The 17,452-nt window shown below is 47.5% G+C and overlaps 1 protein-coding gene across 1 annotated transcript in view; it reads right to left on the bottom strand.

Moving 5' to 3' along the window:
• Positions 1 to 16,525, bottom strand: part of WNK2 (WNK lysine deficient protein kinase 2) — a 112,478-nt gene extending 95,953 nt beyond the window's left edge. Inside the window, 2 exon segments of the mRNA XM_055806359.1 lie at positions 15,231 to 15,998; positions 16,280 to 16,525. Of these exon segments, the coding sequence (XP_055662334.1) occupies positions 15,231 to 15,971 (741 nt within the window). The 5' untranslated portion in view covers positions 15,972 to 15,998; positions 16,280 to 16,525.
• Positions 16,526 to 17,452: the final 927 nt, after the last annotated feature.

Here is a 17,452-nt window from a genome sequence, read left to right as displayed (position 1 = left end):
ATTTTAAAGATCAAATTCCTCAACTTTCTAGCATCTTAGAGTATGATAGTGCTTGATCAGCACCATCTTATACACCATATTCAAGAGAAACGACATATCAGTTGCAGCATAAAGAAATAGTTAAAATATTTGTAGAAGCAAGGCTTGGGTACAACCCTACCTAACAAGTTCACAACCCACCTAAACCACTCCAGTTACTTTTTGAAGAAAGCACTTGAGAATTTACAAACTAAAGAAGATATATATTATTTTTTTTAATCATTCAGGCATGCTTTGCCTACCAGAAGCACATTATCTATTCTGCAGCACCACAATTAAGAGTGCCACATACTGCAATTAACTTTAAAAACCCAGATTAAAGGGTCTTCTAATGAAGAATAATACTCATTGCAATGATCTTAGTTAATAGTTGCTAAATTTAGGAGGACATTGACAATTTTAGATTCTTGTATTTATCACACCTGTACAAACATTTTATCCTTATTATGATTACTATTGCACATTTGGGCTTTTTTTTTTTTTTATAGTAACTCTCACATCCACCTTTCAGCTAATGCAGTAAGCAAAGACTAAGTGAACAGTGAACCCTTGCCATGAATATGGAAGTAAACAGCAGCTCAACAGGTGAGACCAAAGTGATCTAAATCAAATCACAACACAGCCATTACTTAATGAATTCCCCACTCCACTTGAGTACTGTTACCAGATACATCCCATGTCAGCTCTTTAACAAGGCTTAACGCTACAAAATGAACCCAGATAGCAGGTATAACGTTCCTTAAAAGGGTTTCTTAGAGAAAGGTAGAATTACTGGGTTTTCCTCTGAAAAGCAAGGGTTGTATTTGAGCATGTATTTTCACCTCCACATCTAGGGTTAAGAAGTTAATGAACTGAACCACAGGCTCTCCAGCTGCATTACAAAATATATATAATTTAAAAATATGCTAATTTTGCATTGTATTTTCCTCTGTGGAGATTACAGCTCTGGTACAGGCTTACATACTGCCGACTGTACACCGTATGTAGTTAAACAGTTGCTTTTGTTACCTCTTCAACTAAAAACATTGTTTGTTTTCTTTAATTTCGCAAGAGAAATAACACTCTTGGGACCTGCTATCATCACACCACTATCAGTGCAAAGAATTATTTTAAACCCAGGTAAATTTGCATGGTAATTCTGAGCAGACCTAAGAATAAAAGCTGCTGCTCTGGGAATATTACTGCATTTCAAAATACATAGTATGCTTAAAACACTGACTGAATATAACGCTTATTGGAACAAATGCCTAAACCCTGGCTCAGGGATTTTAAACCTTTGGTACACAAGCACCTTAGATTTAGTATGCAGCTGTTTTGTAAAAAAAAAAAAAAAAAAAAAAAAAAATCTCATTAAAACAAGTGAACAGGCTTTCACGACCAGTTATTTACCTGCCTTAGACCTCAAAGAGTAATTAACATTTTAGCACGTTTAAGAACTTCTAGTTAAACCAGTCCTTCCGTTTTTCCATTCCCCCAGTTAAACACCCTGCTTTGTCACAGATTACAGTCCATTCTGACCCTTACGTATGTATCCTGAGAAAATACATGCAGAACTGTGCGAAGTTGACGGAAGAACTGAACACGTGTTGTTCGGAGTTGCTGCCAGGGTGATACACAGAGTGGGTTTTACCTATAGCAGGTCCGAGGTGCTCTGCGGCATCCTCCATATACACTGCCTAGTCACCCACCCGTTATGACACAAACGAGCTCTTTGCAGCGCTGTAGAAGCCCTATAACTAAGTTTGGCCCTGCTGCCAGCAGGATGGAGGCATGCTGCCCCGCTCCAGCGTGCTCCTGGCCAGGCACCCCCCCATCCCCCAGGGACACCACCCCCACCCCCCATCCCCCAGGATGCTGAGCAGCATCTCTGCTGGCCACATGCCTGCAGCATTCCTTGCAGCCCTCGGCCTCGTTACTGGGGCTTTGGCATCTTTCACAGAACAGCGAGACAAGACTAAGAAAACTCATCCCTTCTAGATATTTCTAGTGGTTGTCAAAAAAACCAAAGAAAACAACAAACCAAAGGTTGTTTTTCAGCCTTTGTTTCTTCAAGAAATAAGACTGCATTGATGCTACCTGCGTCCATATGTCTCCCCTGTTGTCTGCAATACATTTAGCCAGTAAATAGTGACTCACAGAAACAAAGCAACTTTCAATTTTCGGGAAAATTGATATAAAAGGGAAAGAGAAATTCCCTAGCTGCCCCCACTGGAGGAGAAACTGCAGAAAAAGCACAACCCTAGTAGCTGTAAAATCCACAGAAAAGCACAGTCAAAAATAACCAAACTGTGAGAAGCAGCTTCACAGGGAGTTCACATCTTATTAGGTACCAAGGACTCCAACTGCAAGATGATTTCATTAGCTATCCTGCTGACAGAAATCCATTTTGAACTATACGCTACATATCTTTTAAGGTACAAAGGTGACAGTTCATAAGAATTTACAGAGTTCTCTCTCTGCACACAAAAATTAGCTTAGCAGAAATGTTTTAACAGCTTTTTTCCTTTCTCTTAACAGAATTCATAAATTACAGTTTCAGCTCTAAAAATCAGAAGTAATGCAACTAGGATTGCAGATAAAGCATGTGTAAAATACACCTAAGACAAATGCTTTTTTAAAAAAAGCTTTGATAAAATCTACAGCATGTGTACTGTTAAATCATTAATTGCAACATCAGAGTTAGAGTAGCTAAGCATCAACAAGGCAGTAGGAAAGACTACAACTATCAATCATTGCCAAGAATCAGAAACTAAAAATTATTGCTAAGAGCTTATAAAATGCCTTTTCATCTTGTCTCGCTAGATGCTACCTTACTTCTCTGCAAATTCCGACTTCCATCTCAGGTTCATCAGGATTTTCAAAAAGATGAAAAGCTACCACAGCCGTCCCTGCCTGACGCTCTCATCACTGCACAAAACTGCCACCTAAGGAAACACCCTGCACAAATGGAAGACTGTCAGGTGAAAGCACGCCTTGAGATCAAAGTGATTGTGAAGATGACCCTCTAAAGAAAAGGGATGTGAAAAAAGAACAGGTGTATTTGCACACACCCTGGGGCTGTGCAGAAGGTGTTGAAGAGCAGGACCCTGTCCTTGTAACTTTTGGGGTGGTGGTAGAGGACAGGGAAGAAGAGAAATGAGAAGGAAAGACACTAAACTGCTCTTTAGAAGCCTACTGGAAAGTTTTTATGAAGTAGCATCCATTTTTAATAAAGTACTCCTAAAAATGCACAAAGGAATGCAATAATGGGTTGATGAACCACCCTGTAATCCTTCCCCAATCAGTATCAAAACCAGATCAGCATCAGTCACACCCTCACACCAAGAGTCTGGGATTTAGCAGCAACACCGATCTCGTTCCCAGGCCCTAGGTCAGCCAGCCGTGTACGTGGTGGTACGCCCTGCTCAGGCAAAGCCATCTCCCCCAGGCACAGGCCCTCCAGCTTCAGTTCTCCATCATCACCTCCATGCTGAGAGATCCCCTCCCAGCCTCAGCTGCACCCCCCCGCAAGACTCCTTACAAACTGAATTGTTGTTCAGCAGCACCACAAAAAAAAAAAAAAAAAAAAAGATAGCTAGTTAGCTAGTGGCGTGACAACAGCCGACATCCACAAACCCATTTATTTGCAACAGTTGCTTTTGAACAGAGTCCATCATCTCAAGGGTCTCCTGTCTCACGGAAGAGCCCAAACCCAAAGCTATTTAGAGGAAAAATTTTCTTTGAAGACCACGTGAGTGAGCACTATAGCCTGTTCTCTCCCCCTCCCCCAAACATCCCGAGACACGACTCTAAAAAAACTATACATGTACTTTAATAAACAAAGCTTTGCATTTAATGCCTCGGTGTTACTTAGAGGAAGAACTGCTGTTTCTAATAGTTTTGTAGCTTCAGTGGTTAAAAACTTGTATTGCTGGCTTCATCCAAGTACACAGATACACATCTCAGATCACACACATTTGAATTATTAACTATTTCTCATGGCATGGGATGTCAGAATTATCTCTGGAAGCACAGCCACCTTTTCCCTCTCATACCACAAGCCCCCCATGGGAGAAGCCCAGGTGCCGATGCACGGCAGGGGGTGGAGAGGGAACAGGAATGCAAGTAGTCGAGCCACAAAAACCAAAAACTCACAGAACATCTAACATTTATCCCAGAGTGTTAAAAAGAGGTTTCACTTCATTTTTCCCTCTCCCAACCACAGATATTTGCTGTAAGTTTTTCTTCTATATTTTGAAAGGCAGCTTAATCCTCTTCCATACACAAGGATTTAAAGACTTGCCTATAGCCTAGAGGACACCACAGGGCGCCTTCATAGGAGTATCTTCTGTCACACGGGAATCTATCCCGTTGGCTTAATTTAACATGAGACTATTAAAGAAAGGCATACCACTGACCTGGGTCCAAATGCCCTCTTCCGAAAGCATTTGCAGCTCTGACACCCAGCCCTCCAGCTGCCAGCATACTGGGGCACTCTGCCTCTCCTTAAGCTGAGGTGCCTGCAAAAGCAAAGGTCTCTTGCCTCCACCCCAGATGGCCTCAGTCTCAACTTAGTTCAGCACCTGCCTTGTAGATGAATGCAGATGGGACCCAGAAACAAACTGTCCATCCATTCCTCAAACAGTTGAGGCCAAGAGCATTTGTGGCACGCACCTACAGCACTGGGCAAGAGCCAGGCAACAACATCCGCTTTCCTCTTACGTGATACCTAAAAGAGGTCCTGCCCACCTCCCCTCCCACAAGGGCAATGCTCCGACCGAAGGAGCTAGGTGAACAGGGGAGATCCATTCCAAATTCCCAGCTGCAACGCAACAGTCAGCAGAGCCTTTACAGAGCCTCTGCACTACTGCACTGACAGCCAAGGGAAGGGTGAGGAACACCTCCTGCAGCTTCACGGCTCCAGGACAGGAGGTTCTGCCCTTCTCAGGAGGAAGCTTTGGAGCCTGCTGGACAGGTCAGCAGAGTGGTTAGCCACAGGTCTCGCCACCCTGGCAGCCAGTTCTATGTCTGAGGACGGAGCCCTCACCATGGGCACGCTGCTCCCAGCCACAGCCTGAGGAGCAGAGGCAGCTCCCCCCGTTGTGCTCCCCATCCTGGGTGCCCAAGTTCACCACCCGCCGCAGGTCTGAGACCAGCTTAAGCAGACAGTCCTTAAGGTCTGAAATGGAGACCGCAAAGCAAGCGTTCTATTTAAAGACCAAGTGATCTCTGCTACTTGACACCAATGAGGCTCAGAAGCTCTCAGCAGCCTAGAAGAATTTATAGCTCAAACCTGCTTTAGATAACTTCAGTCCAGTTCAAGAGTTTGCCACACATCCGAGGACAAGCAGATTATTGGCAGCAGCTCTCTCCTCTCACCCCTTTTAGGGTGAAGTTACAGAAAACAACCCATTTGTTTCCTGGAACAGCAGTACAAGAGCTTCAAATTAACCCTCACAATACAAGTAACTCCCAAATAACTGCATGATGTTCTCCCCCTTCCCGTCCCCAACTGCCTCTCCTGGAGATCGTGAGCTTTGGCTAGGACCAACTGCCACAGCGACTTCTGAAATTCATTAAGGTCAATGAAAGGTGTTACACAAGATACTACAACTTGCGCACAAAAAATTCAGAAGCCTAGAGGGGACTGATGCTACATCCCCAGAAGCACGTGCAAAAGACACCACACAAAGAACATACCCTGGAAAGGAAGGAGCCCAGCTGGGCTGACAGCGGCTGCACTAGGTCATTCTTACCAACTCATTTCACCCTGCATCCTCTGGTTTAGTAGAAGCACTTGTGTATTTTCTCTGCTTCTACAGTTTTCTATATGCACTTCACCCTACATCATCTGGCTTAATACAAGCAGTTGTGTATTTTCTCTGCTTCTACAATTTTCTATATGCACAAACACTCAGTACATGCAAACCCACCCATGTTAGTCACGATCACGCTGTTTGCCAAAGGGTAAGATATTCTCATCCTCCATTAGTAATTGAAGGCAATGTAAGTCTTATTGTAACTGAGAGAAAAGCAAGTCCATTTTATTAGCACAACACTTGCTTTATTACATTTATATCAGTGTTTGTTCTGACAATTGTAAGATACAAAACATTCAAATGCACATAATCATGGCAATTTGTCTTAATTAATCAGTAAAGCTAGAACAAAACAAACCTATTTTGCATTGGTTTTACAAGATCTAGATATTATCACATTTCAGCAGACCACTGCATGGGCCTGAAGCGATGAGATACATACATGGGGAATTTTGTGATCCCCCCCCCCCCCCGTTCTATTTTAACGGACGGAATTGATTCTGCTCAGTCAGCCACCACAGCTGTATTGGCTCCAGCAAGTACAACGGGTCAACCAAAATGGTGCTCTAAACTGAAAAAATCCAGACAGCAAAAACAATGTTAGAAAGCTGCTTATTGTGCAAAGATCTGGAGTAAACACCCTAATTTTAATCCTTCAAGCACGTACTAGTGAGAAAGGAACATCCATTTCAGAAGCAATCCTAGGCAATGCCTGTTTTATACTGCTTCTGTAAAAGAAATACCCAGTTCTCTATGAGATGGCCTACTGTCATTTGTTCTTTTTAGTAAAACCTATTTTATAGAATATGGGGGTTTATTATTATTTAGCTAAAGAAAAGACTTTCCTTCAGCTGATCAGTCTTAGTGGGCTTCAGGCAGTTGTAAGCACTTGACACACACCAACAATGGCATTTGGACAAGCCTTATTAATACAGGAATACACAGAACAACATTACTGTGCTTGGTACAGAACCACAGTTTATTAAAGGCACATACTTTGCCGAGAAGTTAATGGAAAAGAGTTTCCCAAAAGCATAAACATAACTAGAAAAAAAATATTCAGCCATCACCCATACATATTTATATTCAAATTATCTTGGATTAAGACGAAACCAAAAGCCCTGGAAGTAGTTTTCAGGAGACCTGGACTTCAGCAGGACTTTCAGAGTCTAAGTAAGATGAACCGATAGCTTTAGTAAGCAACTATGGTACAGTTCCTCCCCCTACCCCACCCCCCCCCCCCCCAAAAAAAAAAAAGTCATTGCAAAAGAAAATTAAAAAAAAGACTGGTGTGTAACACAAACATGCCCATTTCCTTTCAGGTTTTCATTTTCTTAGAAAAAGCTAGGAATCAAAGCAATTTTAACTAATTACCTAACCAAAAGTTACATTAAAATTCAAATTAACTTTGGTAAAGTGCTGCCAAGATTTGTAACGGGATCAAATAGTACTTAAAGCATGTTTAGTTTTCCTTTGAGATGTCAGAAATGAAGATCAGATTTAATTTGCAAAAAATGGCCGAATAAAAACCCCACAAATGTTATTTGAGCCTGTTTTCTCCTATCTGTTTTCCTCAGAGTTCATGAATAAGTGTTTTGTATCCCTCTGTGGCAAACAACTGAAGAACAGATGGTATTAGGTCTTAAGTTACTCCTTCCTTGATAGTTTAAACAAGACGAAATGCCATATTATGGGAGTCTACATTTTACCCATTACTCCCACTGTGTATTTAACCACCTTATTATACAGCCATTATGCTGTATTAGCACAATTATTTTCCAGTAAATCACTTTTGGAAATCTGATTGTGTACACTGTGACACCTGATATGAATTAAAATGCACATGCACTTATGTGGAAGATCCTTGAGAAGGAAGAAATCCATCAGCTCCAGAAACTCACTTATTCAGAAGAACACAGCAGTAGCCACAGTGGGCTTAGACAGGTTCTGGCGTGTTTAGTAGGGGCAATATTATTTAATAAGCATTGTTGAGATGACAGTGAATGGAAAACCCAGGTATGTAAGACCAACTGAAGCCTGAGATGGAGCATCTTCCAAAAATGAAGATGAATACTTTTGCAAGTTCACTTATTTCAGGGATTGAATAGAAGGGATATCACTACACAGCACTCGCTGCACATATTTGGAGTAAGCCAAGTCACTGCTAACAAACAGAACAGTCACTCTAGAAAAATTCTGGTACACGTTTATGCCAGCTGATTTAGAGCTCAGTCCAAGTTCCTCAGTCCCTACAGACAACTCACTAGCAACTAAGATGCTCCATAAGGCTTAGAGGTGTTCAGTGACACTGAACCTTGTGTCCACAACACAGGTGACTGCAGGAAACACTGGAGAACAGGCAGGACCTGCGATCTCCTCCTTATGCCAGACTCTGTGCCTTTTATGTGGGCATGATCATCTGCAAGGAGAGAGTCAGGATGGCTCCGAAGCTATGTAGCACCCAAGTAAATTCAGAACAGACAAAATTCCCCAAGCAGCAAGCTGTTTTGGGCAAGCATCATGCCAAAAGGAGGTGTGGAGTTCATTTCTTTGGAGGAAAATGAGATTTTATTCAGAGATATGGGAAGCTGCTTATGGTTTGAAGATTAGTCCGTTCCAGAGCAAGGGACCAGGTCTAACAAAACTGTTTTGTTGTTTATGTGGAAACTGGATTTAGAAAGATCTACAAGTACTCTTAGGGCAGAGAAGAGAGGTACGGAGAGCGAGGCTGCACACCTCCCTTTTTACAGGCCATGCTTTCACCAACCGATAAAAGCCTTTTTCTTATTTCCTCTGCACAAGTGAAATGGAGGCAAAGAGGAGCTCAGGCTCTTCTCTCTCTCTGAATGTAAAGAAAAATCATCACACCAGGTCCAGCAGAGATGTGAAAGTATCTACCATCTTGCAGTTCTAACAACTGATCCAGACTCCACTGTGGAAGAGGCTGCAGCCATTTATTGTTGCACAGAATTTAATTCTAAAACCTCACTCCTGGCAGAAAGGCAGGCTTCTCATTTCAGAGCAGGTAGAAGGGCAACAGGAGAGCGGCGAGTTGGTTCCTCCATTTCAGAGCTACATAGGAACAGCAAGAGACTGGATGAAGGTTGTTCCTAGCAGACTTTGCAGCTCCACAGAAAACACCCAGCTTCCCCCTCCTCGCCAAGCCAGCTCCCGGGCACACTGAAGCCAGCACTGGGATAGCACCCACGCTCACTAACTGGGCAGCGTCACTTCAGGGAAATTCTGCATTTCCAGATAACTTTCATTTCACATGGACGAGCTTAAACAAGAAAACTAGTTCTGCTTCTGCATGACCATTTCAGATATTCTTCAAACATTATATGCACAAACCCCTCCTATTGCAGAGCAATGAGGATGTCCCTTCCAACAGGAGTGCCAAGTGTCACACATCTCACATGACATGCCTTTGGCTGACCTTTTCCTATGCCTACAAGCTGTACGGGTATCACACATCAGCACTTACCTTGTATTTATGTTTTCTGGCCAGTCAGACCTACCACAGAGCCTACTGAACACACAGGTAAGGATCCTGCTGCCAGCAGGCAACAGCTATGTCATGGCAAGTCTAAAAATGGATTTCCCCTGATCAGACAGCAGCAGCAAGCTCTTCTCAGCACCCAAACCTACCACTCCACTGGGGCTCCTGAAGCATGGGAAATTTATCATCATCTACCTCCTCACCAATCCCTTTATACCCAGGCCTTACAGTGGGGTCTCTACCCTCCCAAGAATCACTTTTCCCAACTTCTGCAGCACATCTAATCACTCAGAGCATGCAAAAACACTGTTAACCCAACAGCCAAATTGCTATTACCACCCGTTCTTGCACACCACTACCAGTGCTACTGAGCTTTCTTCAGACTTCTGTTATACCCCAACCACCAAAAAAAAAAAAAAGGCATCAGACCATAAATACAAGCACGTTCTACACACAAGACAGACTGCATATCAAGTGCAAACACTACTAAGATGACAGCTTGCAACATCAACTTTTCCCTCCCCCCATCAGCAATGGATAAGAGATTAAAGGGACCAGAAATATCCTTCACACCAAGTTCTGATCTTCTTTTAAATAATTTCCTCTTGTGGCAACTGGACCCCACACATACAGTGTGAAGAGTTTAACCAGGATTAAAAGAGCATACAGCCACCCCTTAGGCAAAGCATACTCAAAAGCAAAAGAACAGTCACTTGATTCCAAAGCAGAACAAGAAGCCTGACCCAGCTCTTTCATTTACTGAATTTGAGAAGCAGTCTATTAATAGTTCACTACTATATCCCTACCCTGCTTCTCTATGTCAAGGCAACAGCTATACTAACAAAACCCAGTGACACAGGCACATGTTTTCATATTTATACTGTAAAACAGAGATTGTTCAAATTTGAACAGATGCCACTACCTCAAGAATTAACTTGAAACAGACAAAATTAGTCCCAGAATTAATTTAAAATGAGCACAAAACAGTATCTGGTACAGGCTTTCAGGTACCATCTCCTTCCTTTCTTGTCCCAAACAGATTTTCTAGATTACTCTGTTCATTTACACTACAAAGTTTACCCAGCCAATAAATTAACAGCAGAGATAGTAATCAGTCACTATTTTCACATCAGACAAATGCTGTCAGCCAACAAGGATGCTAACAGAAGTCAAACTACCACACCAGTGAAAATCCTGAAGGCTTTACCTTTTTCAGAAAGAAATCCCCTGGATTCTTGATACAGGGGCATAGGACATCCTCCTCCCTCCACACAATTCAACTCTACATCATTGATTTTGCCAGAAGTGACTTGCCACAATGTTAGAGCAAAGTGAACTTGCTTTAACATTGCCCATTTTACAGGCTCCCACTTGTAACCAAGCAAGCATATCTGCTTACACAAAACCACCTCAGCTGTGGACCTTTGGTATTGCTTTAAGCAACTATCACATGTCTTCCAGGTGGATATCAGATTAAAAACACTGCTTAAAAACTTAAGAAGATAGGTGCATTGGCATCATAGCCTTCTCTCATACATAAGGTAACACACTTGGAAATAAACTGCATGCTTTTCCTCCTTTCCTCCACTGAAGCCAGAAATTTTGCTTCAAGGAAAGATTATCAGCCTTAGAAACAAAAATTAACAACTTCACTAAGTCTAGAATTAATGATTTCAAATGCCCTTTTTATTCACCTTTATTAAAACAAAGTCTAGTCTCATCTTGTACTTCTAGAATATTCATGCCATATTAAAAAAATAATCAATCTGCTATCAGCCAATCTGGATGAGCTTCTCATTTAAGGAATAAAAACAGATCGAGAAAATTATCTGTTCCCATATTAATATTGCATATCAATCAAATGAAAGAAGTGTTCAGAAATTAAATGCATCCACAGTTAGAACTTAATTCTCAGTTAAGATCTGTGCCCTCCAAAAATTTTAAACTCCTCAATATCTGAGTGACTTAAACTTTTGCATTTTTTCCCCCCTTTGGTTCAGGCAGTTTGAAAGGACTGGCAGTGACATAAAAAGGAAAGTGTCCTATAAAACCAAGGAATAACTCACCTACCTTGTAAAGACAATTAAGTTTTTCCCTACAGAACTATACTACCAGAAGCTTGGCAGAACAGCTGCCAGTGCAGTGACAAGAAATTGCCACCTCAGAGCAGCAGAACTATTTGTGGCTGTTTCACCATTACAGACTCACTGGTTTGGCGGTCATTTGGAAAGTGCTGTCAGAGCTATTCTAAATACCCTTGATTTCTAATTTCAGCTATACAGGCAAGGAAGGAGAGCTGACCTCTGCCCATCCTTCACTCTTACAGAGCTTCCCAGATACCTCTGACATCTGATACCTGAACCAAGCTCTGCCCCAGGGAGCATCAAGGACTCCCATGCATTCTCACACACAGCAGCTGGAGACCAGGCTTCCCGAAGAAACCAGCATCCACCTAAGCACCAGTATTGCAGGGTTGAGAACAAGCCTTGGGCAACCAGCTGAAAAAGCCTGGCTTCCCCGAGGTGCTCACCCCCAGGCATTTCTCACCTTCCCACCACAGGTACAGCAACAGCAGAGGATGAGACTGTCCATCCTTTCCACATTTCCAACAAAGAAAACTAAAAATTAAACACAATCAAACAGAAGCTCAGTATCTGCAGTCCAAGCAAGAATCATGAAGCCCAATGAGGTCCCTGCATTTGACAGAGTATCCAGTTTGACTCTTCTGCAGTTTCACTGCACGTTCCAAAAGGGAAATAGGATGGGGATTTTGAAACTATTCATTTAACTAAAAAGATGATTTGGCTTGCCAGCAGCCGATCGCCAAAAGCCTGTATTCCTTATTCATGACCTAACATTGTACTTAGGAGCGCAACACTGAAATACTGTTGTGCTGAAGCCTCACCGCACAGCAATTGTATGCCACCAATTAAAATTAATTATAGCTGTTGAAAACCTTAGAATGCAAACCCTCCAAATGCAAGGGCATGCTAATCCTGCTCCAATGCTTCAGTTTCAGGAAGGAACAATAAATTTATTTTCTAGCTAGAATCAGACTACAGCTTTTACATCTTCAGACAGGTCTAAACCCCAGATCTAGTTTGGTTAGTATTTGGATCCTGCCCTAATCCAAGCCATAATTCTGGTTCTGAACCCTAAAGCCATCTTTTCAATGAAACAAAACCACCGAACGAGAACGGCTCGCAAGGTCTTTGTACAGACAGACAAAAAAAAAAAACACAACAGACACACAGGCAACAGTACAACTGGGCTGAAAAAAATGCTGAGCGAGGACAGAGGATTAACGCCTGCATGGAACCTCAATACTGTTAGTTTTTGACTCTCCAGCTCTGAAAGTAACAAGGTACAAGTACGTCTCCAGAAGACAAAGTACAGGTTTTTGCAGTTTTTCCACAGAAAGGCTCTAGGTATGGGTTTTGATGGTGTGAGACTGCAGAGGAAGGAATTTTGTCTTCAGCAGCACAGTGACGATTGCTTCCACTCAGTCTTCTGCTATGTCTATCTGAACTTAAAATTTCTGCAGAGAAAGAGGCAAACAGGGGCACATCGAACCGGCACATTACATAAAAATTTTCAAGATGTCATGAATAAAACGATTACTTGACAGCACTCTGAACTTTTTCCCAGTAAGACTCTAGCTGAATTGAGAGTACACTACAAGTCAAAAAAGCCCAAGACAACACACAGCCATTCACACCTTCTCCTGACTGCTTCCTTCATGCAAATTCCTCCCAGAAGGACCGGCTTTAATGCCATGGTGATTAGAGACTTCTGTTATTCAGCTGGACCTTCCCAATCCAGACCAAAGTACTGGCTTTCAACATTCACTCACCATCTCACATGACCCAGCTTCTGGCATCACCTCCAAACCTGCACACGCTCGGACAGCAGCGTTTGAGGAGAACCACCAGCCCTTACCTACTTCTATGGATTCACACCAATTTCTCTAAAGCAATTGGAGGCCAAAAATACATTCTGCATTAAACTGAAATTATCTAGTTGTAAAATCTGCATTCTATTTGCTTTGGCTTAAATCAAACTAGTGGGAATAAGGAAGTTATTACAGATTATTTCTAGGAATTCTTGAACTGGCTGCATGTGTAATCAAGAGTCACCAGGAAGAAGAAAACCAATCGCCAGGTAAGCTTCACACTGCAGTTTCCCCTTTCCAATCTCTCCTTAGGTGCAAATGTCCCAAACACTGGAATTTCAATACGCCACATTCTCCAACGCAGTCTTTTGTAGTTAAAGCTATTCTTTTACAGAAAATATACTGGAAATACATCTATTTCCATTTCCCTGGTGGAATCCACTGGGAATGGAGCAGGATGAATTCCTGACCCTGGCAATCTCTCTGCAGTGGCAGAGCGGGTGCACTGCTGGGACAGCTGAGCATCACAGCTGAGCATCCTCTGCCCGCAGCCGAGCCCTCCCTCGGCAGCATCCCAGCTACCATCCTAAACCAGTTTCAGGCAGCCAAAGTAAAAGTCTTACATGTTCAGGATTCGGTTTCAAGCAGGAGCCAAACAAAGCCCAGGCCTGCCCGCAAGGCTCTCCCCTGGCAGCGCCCACCTCCCTTAACCCCCCTTTAAACCCCCTTGGCAGCCCCTCAGCCTCCCCTGCGAGCCCACCAGGGCCCCTGCCAGGCTGGGGGTGAAGGGGTCCACCCCCTTACCACCAGCTCAGAGCCATACCTGGGGCTCTGCCTTCTGCATCCCAGTCTCACCCAAGCCAGGACTATCCAGACTCAGAAGTGCCCCCCATACTTCTTAAGCAAGCAGCACTGCAGTGAATATCATGCAAGGAAATCATTAGTGAATAAAGATGTGGCTGTACATCTGTCCCCACATATCCCAGCAAGCCAGGAGCTATTTACAAATAGATTGGGCCAACATTAAGAAAAATAAACAAGCGATCAGGAGCTCAGGCTTAATATATCACACTTACATGTTACTCTCTCATGCTCTTGTGGATCATAAAGCTCAGTCAGCCAGTGGGAGTATAAGGACCCCCAAATCATAACTAGGAGTTAAATGTTCTCATTCCCACCAGCATTAGGGTAACTCAGACTGATAGCTCAAGAAAAAAATTTAAGATCTGTCTTGGGTTTTTCTTAGCTCACTACTGTTAGCATCCATTTGAATGAGACCTAAAAGGCACTAAAAGCGTCACAAAGAAAAGAATTAAACATATACTGCTGTCGTTTTTACAGAAGTTAAAATACAAAAATCACTGAGAGGGCAACAGCTATGTCCCAAACCGGCTGAGGAGGGTACCTGACCCTTCGCTCTCGTTAGCTGCGGCTGGCTGGCTTCACCGCAAGGATCTAGACCTCAGCTCGGCTCTGCTATTGAACAGCCTCGAGAAAGGCGATGGATGCACGGGCCCCTGAGCCGGCCGACCCTGACCAGAGCAAGCAAGGGCCAGGTACCCGCGGGGGCTGGGGCAGGGCAGCGGCCGCTGTACGACCACAAGGCATTTACAGCCGGAGCAAAAGGCAGCTCGCTCCCGCAAACGCCCGCCGAGTCATTCGCGCCCAGCCCTGAGCCCGGGCCCGCAGCTGCCCTCCCCGGGGTGCTCGGTGCTCCCTCGGCAGGCGCAGGGACAGGGACGGGTCGGCCCCGGGCCCGAGAGGGTTAAGCCTGGGAGGAGCGTACGTAAGGTGGTGGGTTGCGAGCCAATGAGCCCGTTGCGCTATAGTTAGCCTGGATACCGAGCGATGGGGGCTATAAAGGCTGCTCAAAGCTGAGCTGCTGGAGATGACACCGGCACGGTGCCCTTAGCTCCCAGGCTTACAAAACAGAAAAAAAAAAAAAAAAAACCACAACAAAACCACCCAAACCACAGCACACAAGAGGATCAGCTCGGCTTACCTGAAGTTCACACCACGCAACTTCCACCCACGTCTCCGTGTCCAGACCCTTATAGACCGTTTTGAAGGATCCCCTCCCGAGTTCAATATCAAACTTTAGGAACCTGCCATCCAGCGAGGTGGCAACGGCTTTCATATCGGCCTCCTCCTCCGGCTCCTCTTTCTTCGGCTTGCTCTGATCTTTGGAAGCATCCGACGCCTCTTTCCTCTCCGCGTCTTTGCCAGGCTCCCGCTGCTCGTCGGCGGTCGCGGCAGGGCCGGGGGCGGGCTCGGCCCCCAGGCACACCTTCCCCGCGGCCCCGCGCCCGGCCTTCGCCCGCTCCGCGATTATCCGCCGGGTCTTCGGGAGCAGGATGATTTTCCGCTGATGCTCTGACTCGGGAAGGTCGAAAGCAGGCTCCTCCTGATCCGAGTCCACCACGCTCCTGCGCAGGAAGCGCTGATGGACCATTTTGGGGTCCCTGGAGCTGGGGGCGCGGCGCGGCGGGGCCGGGGCTCCCGGCATTGCAGCAGCGTCCGCGGCCGCCCCGCTCCCCCCGCCGCCGGCCGCTCCATCAATATTCATGCTCGTCTCCGCAGCCGGGGGAGCGCCGGGCTCGGCAGTCGCTGGAAACCCGCCACGGCCGCCGCCTCCTCTGCCTCCCCGCCGAGGTGCCGATCTGGCATCGCCCCCAGTTTCCATTAGGTCTGAGGTTTCAGCGCCCGCCGCCGCCCCCGGGCTGGGGAAGTCACCGTGCTCCATGCCCGCGCCGAGCCGCCCCGCCGCCACCTGCGAGGGGCAAGGCAGCGCCCTGAGGCACCGACGGCCGCGGCTCAGCCCCGGCCGCCGGGCACCGCTCCCCCGGCCGCGGGGCTCGCCCCAGCGCGGCGCTGCCCCGGGCACGGCCACGCCGCGGCCCCGGGCGGGAGGGCTGCGGCCAGCCGCACCCCCCCCCCCCCCCCTCCCCCGGCCCGGCGAGGGTCCGGGCTCAGGTGCGCGGCGGAGCCGCCTCACCTGCGGCGGGGGCGGGCGGGGCCGCGCACAAAGGCGCGGCGGGGCCGCTTACTTACGTGCGGAGCGGGGGGCTGCCGCCCTCAGCGCCATGGACGGGGATGAGAAGGGCGGCGGGGAGAAGGGGCGGGCGCCGCCGTGCGTGCGCCCGCCCGGGTGTGCGCGCCGCGGAGAGGGAGCCGGGGAGCCGGCAGCGGGGCCCCGCGGCCCGCCCCTGCGCGCTGCAGCACGCCCCTGCCCGCAGTGCCGGCCTCCCCGCTCCGCCGCCGGCCCGGCCCTGCCGCAGCCCCCCCCGGCCCAGCCCCCGCCCCGCCGCCGCCGCCGCCGCCGCCGCTTTTGTCAATGGACGCGCTCCCCGGCGAGCGCCCATTTAAGGCACCGGCGCTCGGCGGCCGCCAATGAGGCGGCGGAGGGCGGCCCCCCCGGCCCGGCCCGCCCCCCCGCCCAGACAATGGGAGGGTCCGGGGCGCGCCGCCGCCTCGCCCCGCGGCGCGGGAGGGGGCTGGGGGGGCCGGACAGCGGCCGCCCCCCCCCCCGGGCAGGTGGCCCCGCACCGCCCACCCGGGGAGCACCTTCCTGGGGGCGGGACCGACCCCCAGCGGCTCCGTGCGCCGCCTGCGGCGCGGCCGGCGAGGGGGTGGGCGCAGCCAGCAGCCGCCCGCCCTCGCTGCGGCCGAGCGGGGGTCGCTTGGGAGCGGCCCCAGCCCCGTCCTGCCCGTCGTTCGCCAGAAGCCCCCACGCGTGGAACGCGAGCGGGGGCTACTCCCGCCCCGGACCGCAGCGGCGCCGGGCTCCCCGCTGGCGGCAGGTCCGGCCGCGTCGCCGCACGCACCGGGGAGCTCTTTGTTTGGGGTCGGGGGCTTTTCCCCAGCCCCGGCAGCTCGCCAGGCACTCGGAGACCACCGGCCGTGGGGGCGGCGCCGGGCCAGGCTGGGGGGGGCCGGAGCGGGGGAGCCCAGCCCTGCTGCCCCGGTGCGGGGCGGGGGGGCGCCCGGCTGGCTGCGGCTGCGCCCCCCGGCAGCTTGGGCAGCGCTGCTGGGTGAATTCGCGAAAGGGCTCTGGTCCCCGGCACTGCCAGGCTTGCGCGCTGAAGTGTTGGCTTCATGCAACCACACCACAGGGTCTAGTAATTAAAATCCAGCTAAATGAAAAAAGGAAAAAAAAAAAAAAGAGGTAAGAGGTTTACCAAGTAATTGTTCCCCGAGATTTCTGAAGGAAGTTGACTGCCAGGC

The sequence above is a fragment of the Falco peregrinus genome, chromosome 5, assembly GCF_023634155.1.
Source record: "Falco peregrinus isolate bFalPer1 chromosome 5, bFalPer1.pri, whole genome shotgun sequence".
NCBI lineage: Eukaryota > Metazoa > Chordata > Aves > Falconiformes > Falconidae > Falco > Falco peregrinus.
Note: the sequence above shows the minus strand (reverse complement) of the source record. Positions and strands in the feature narration are given on the sequence as shown.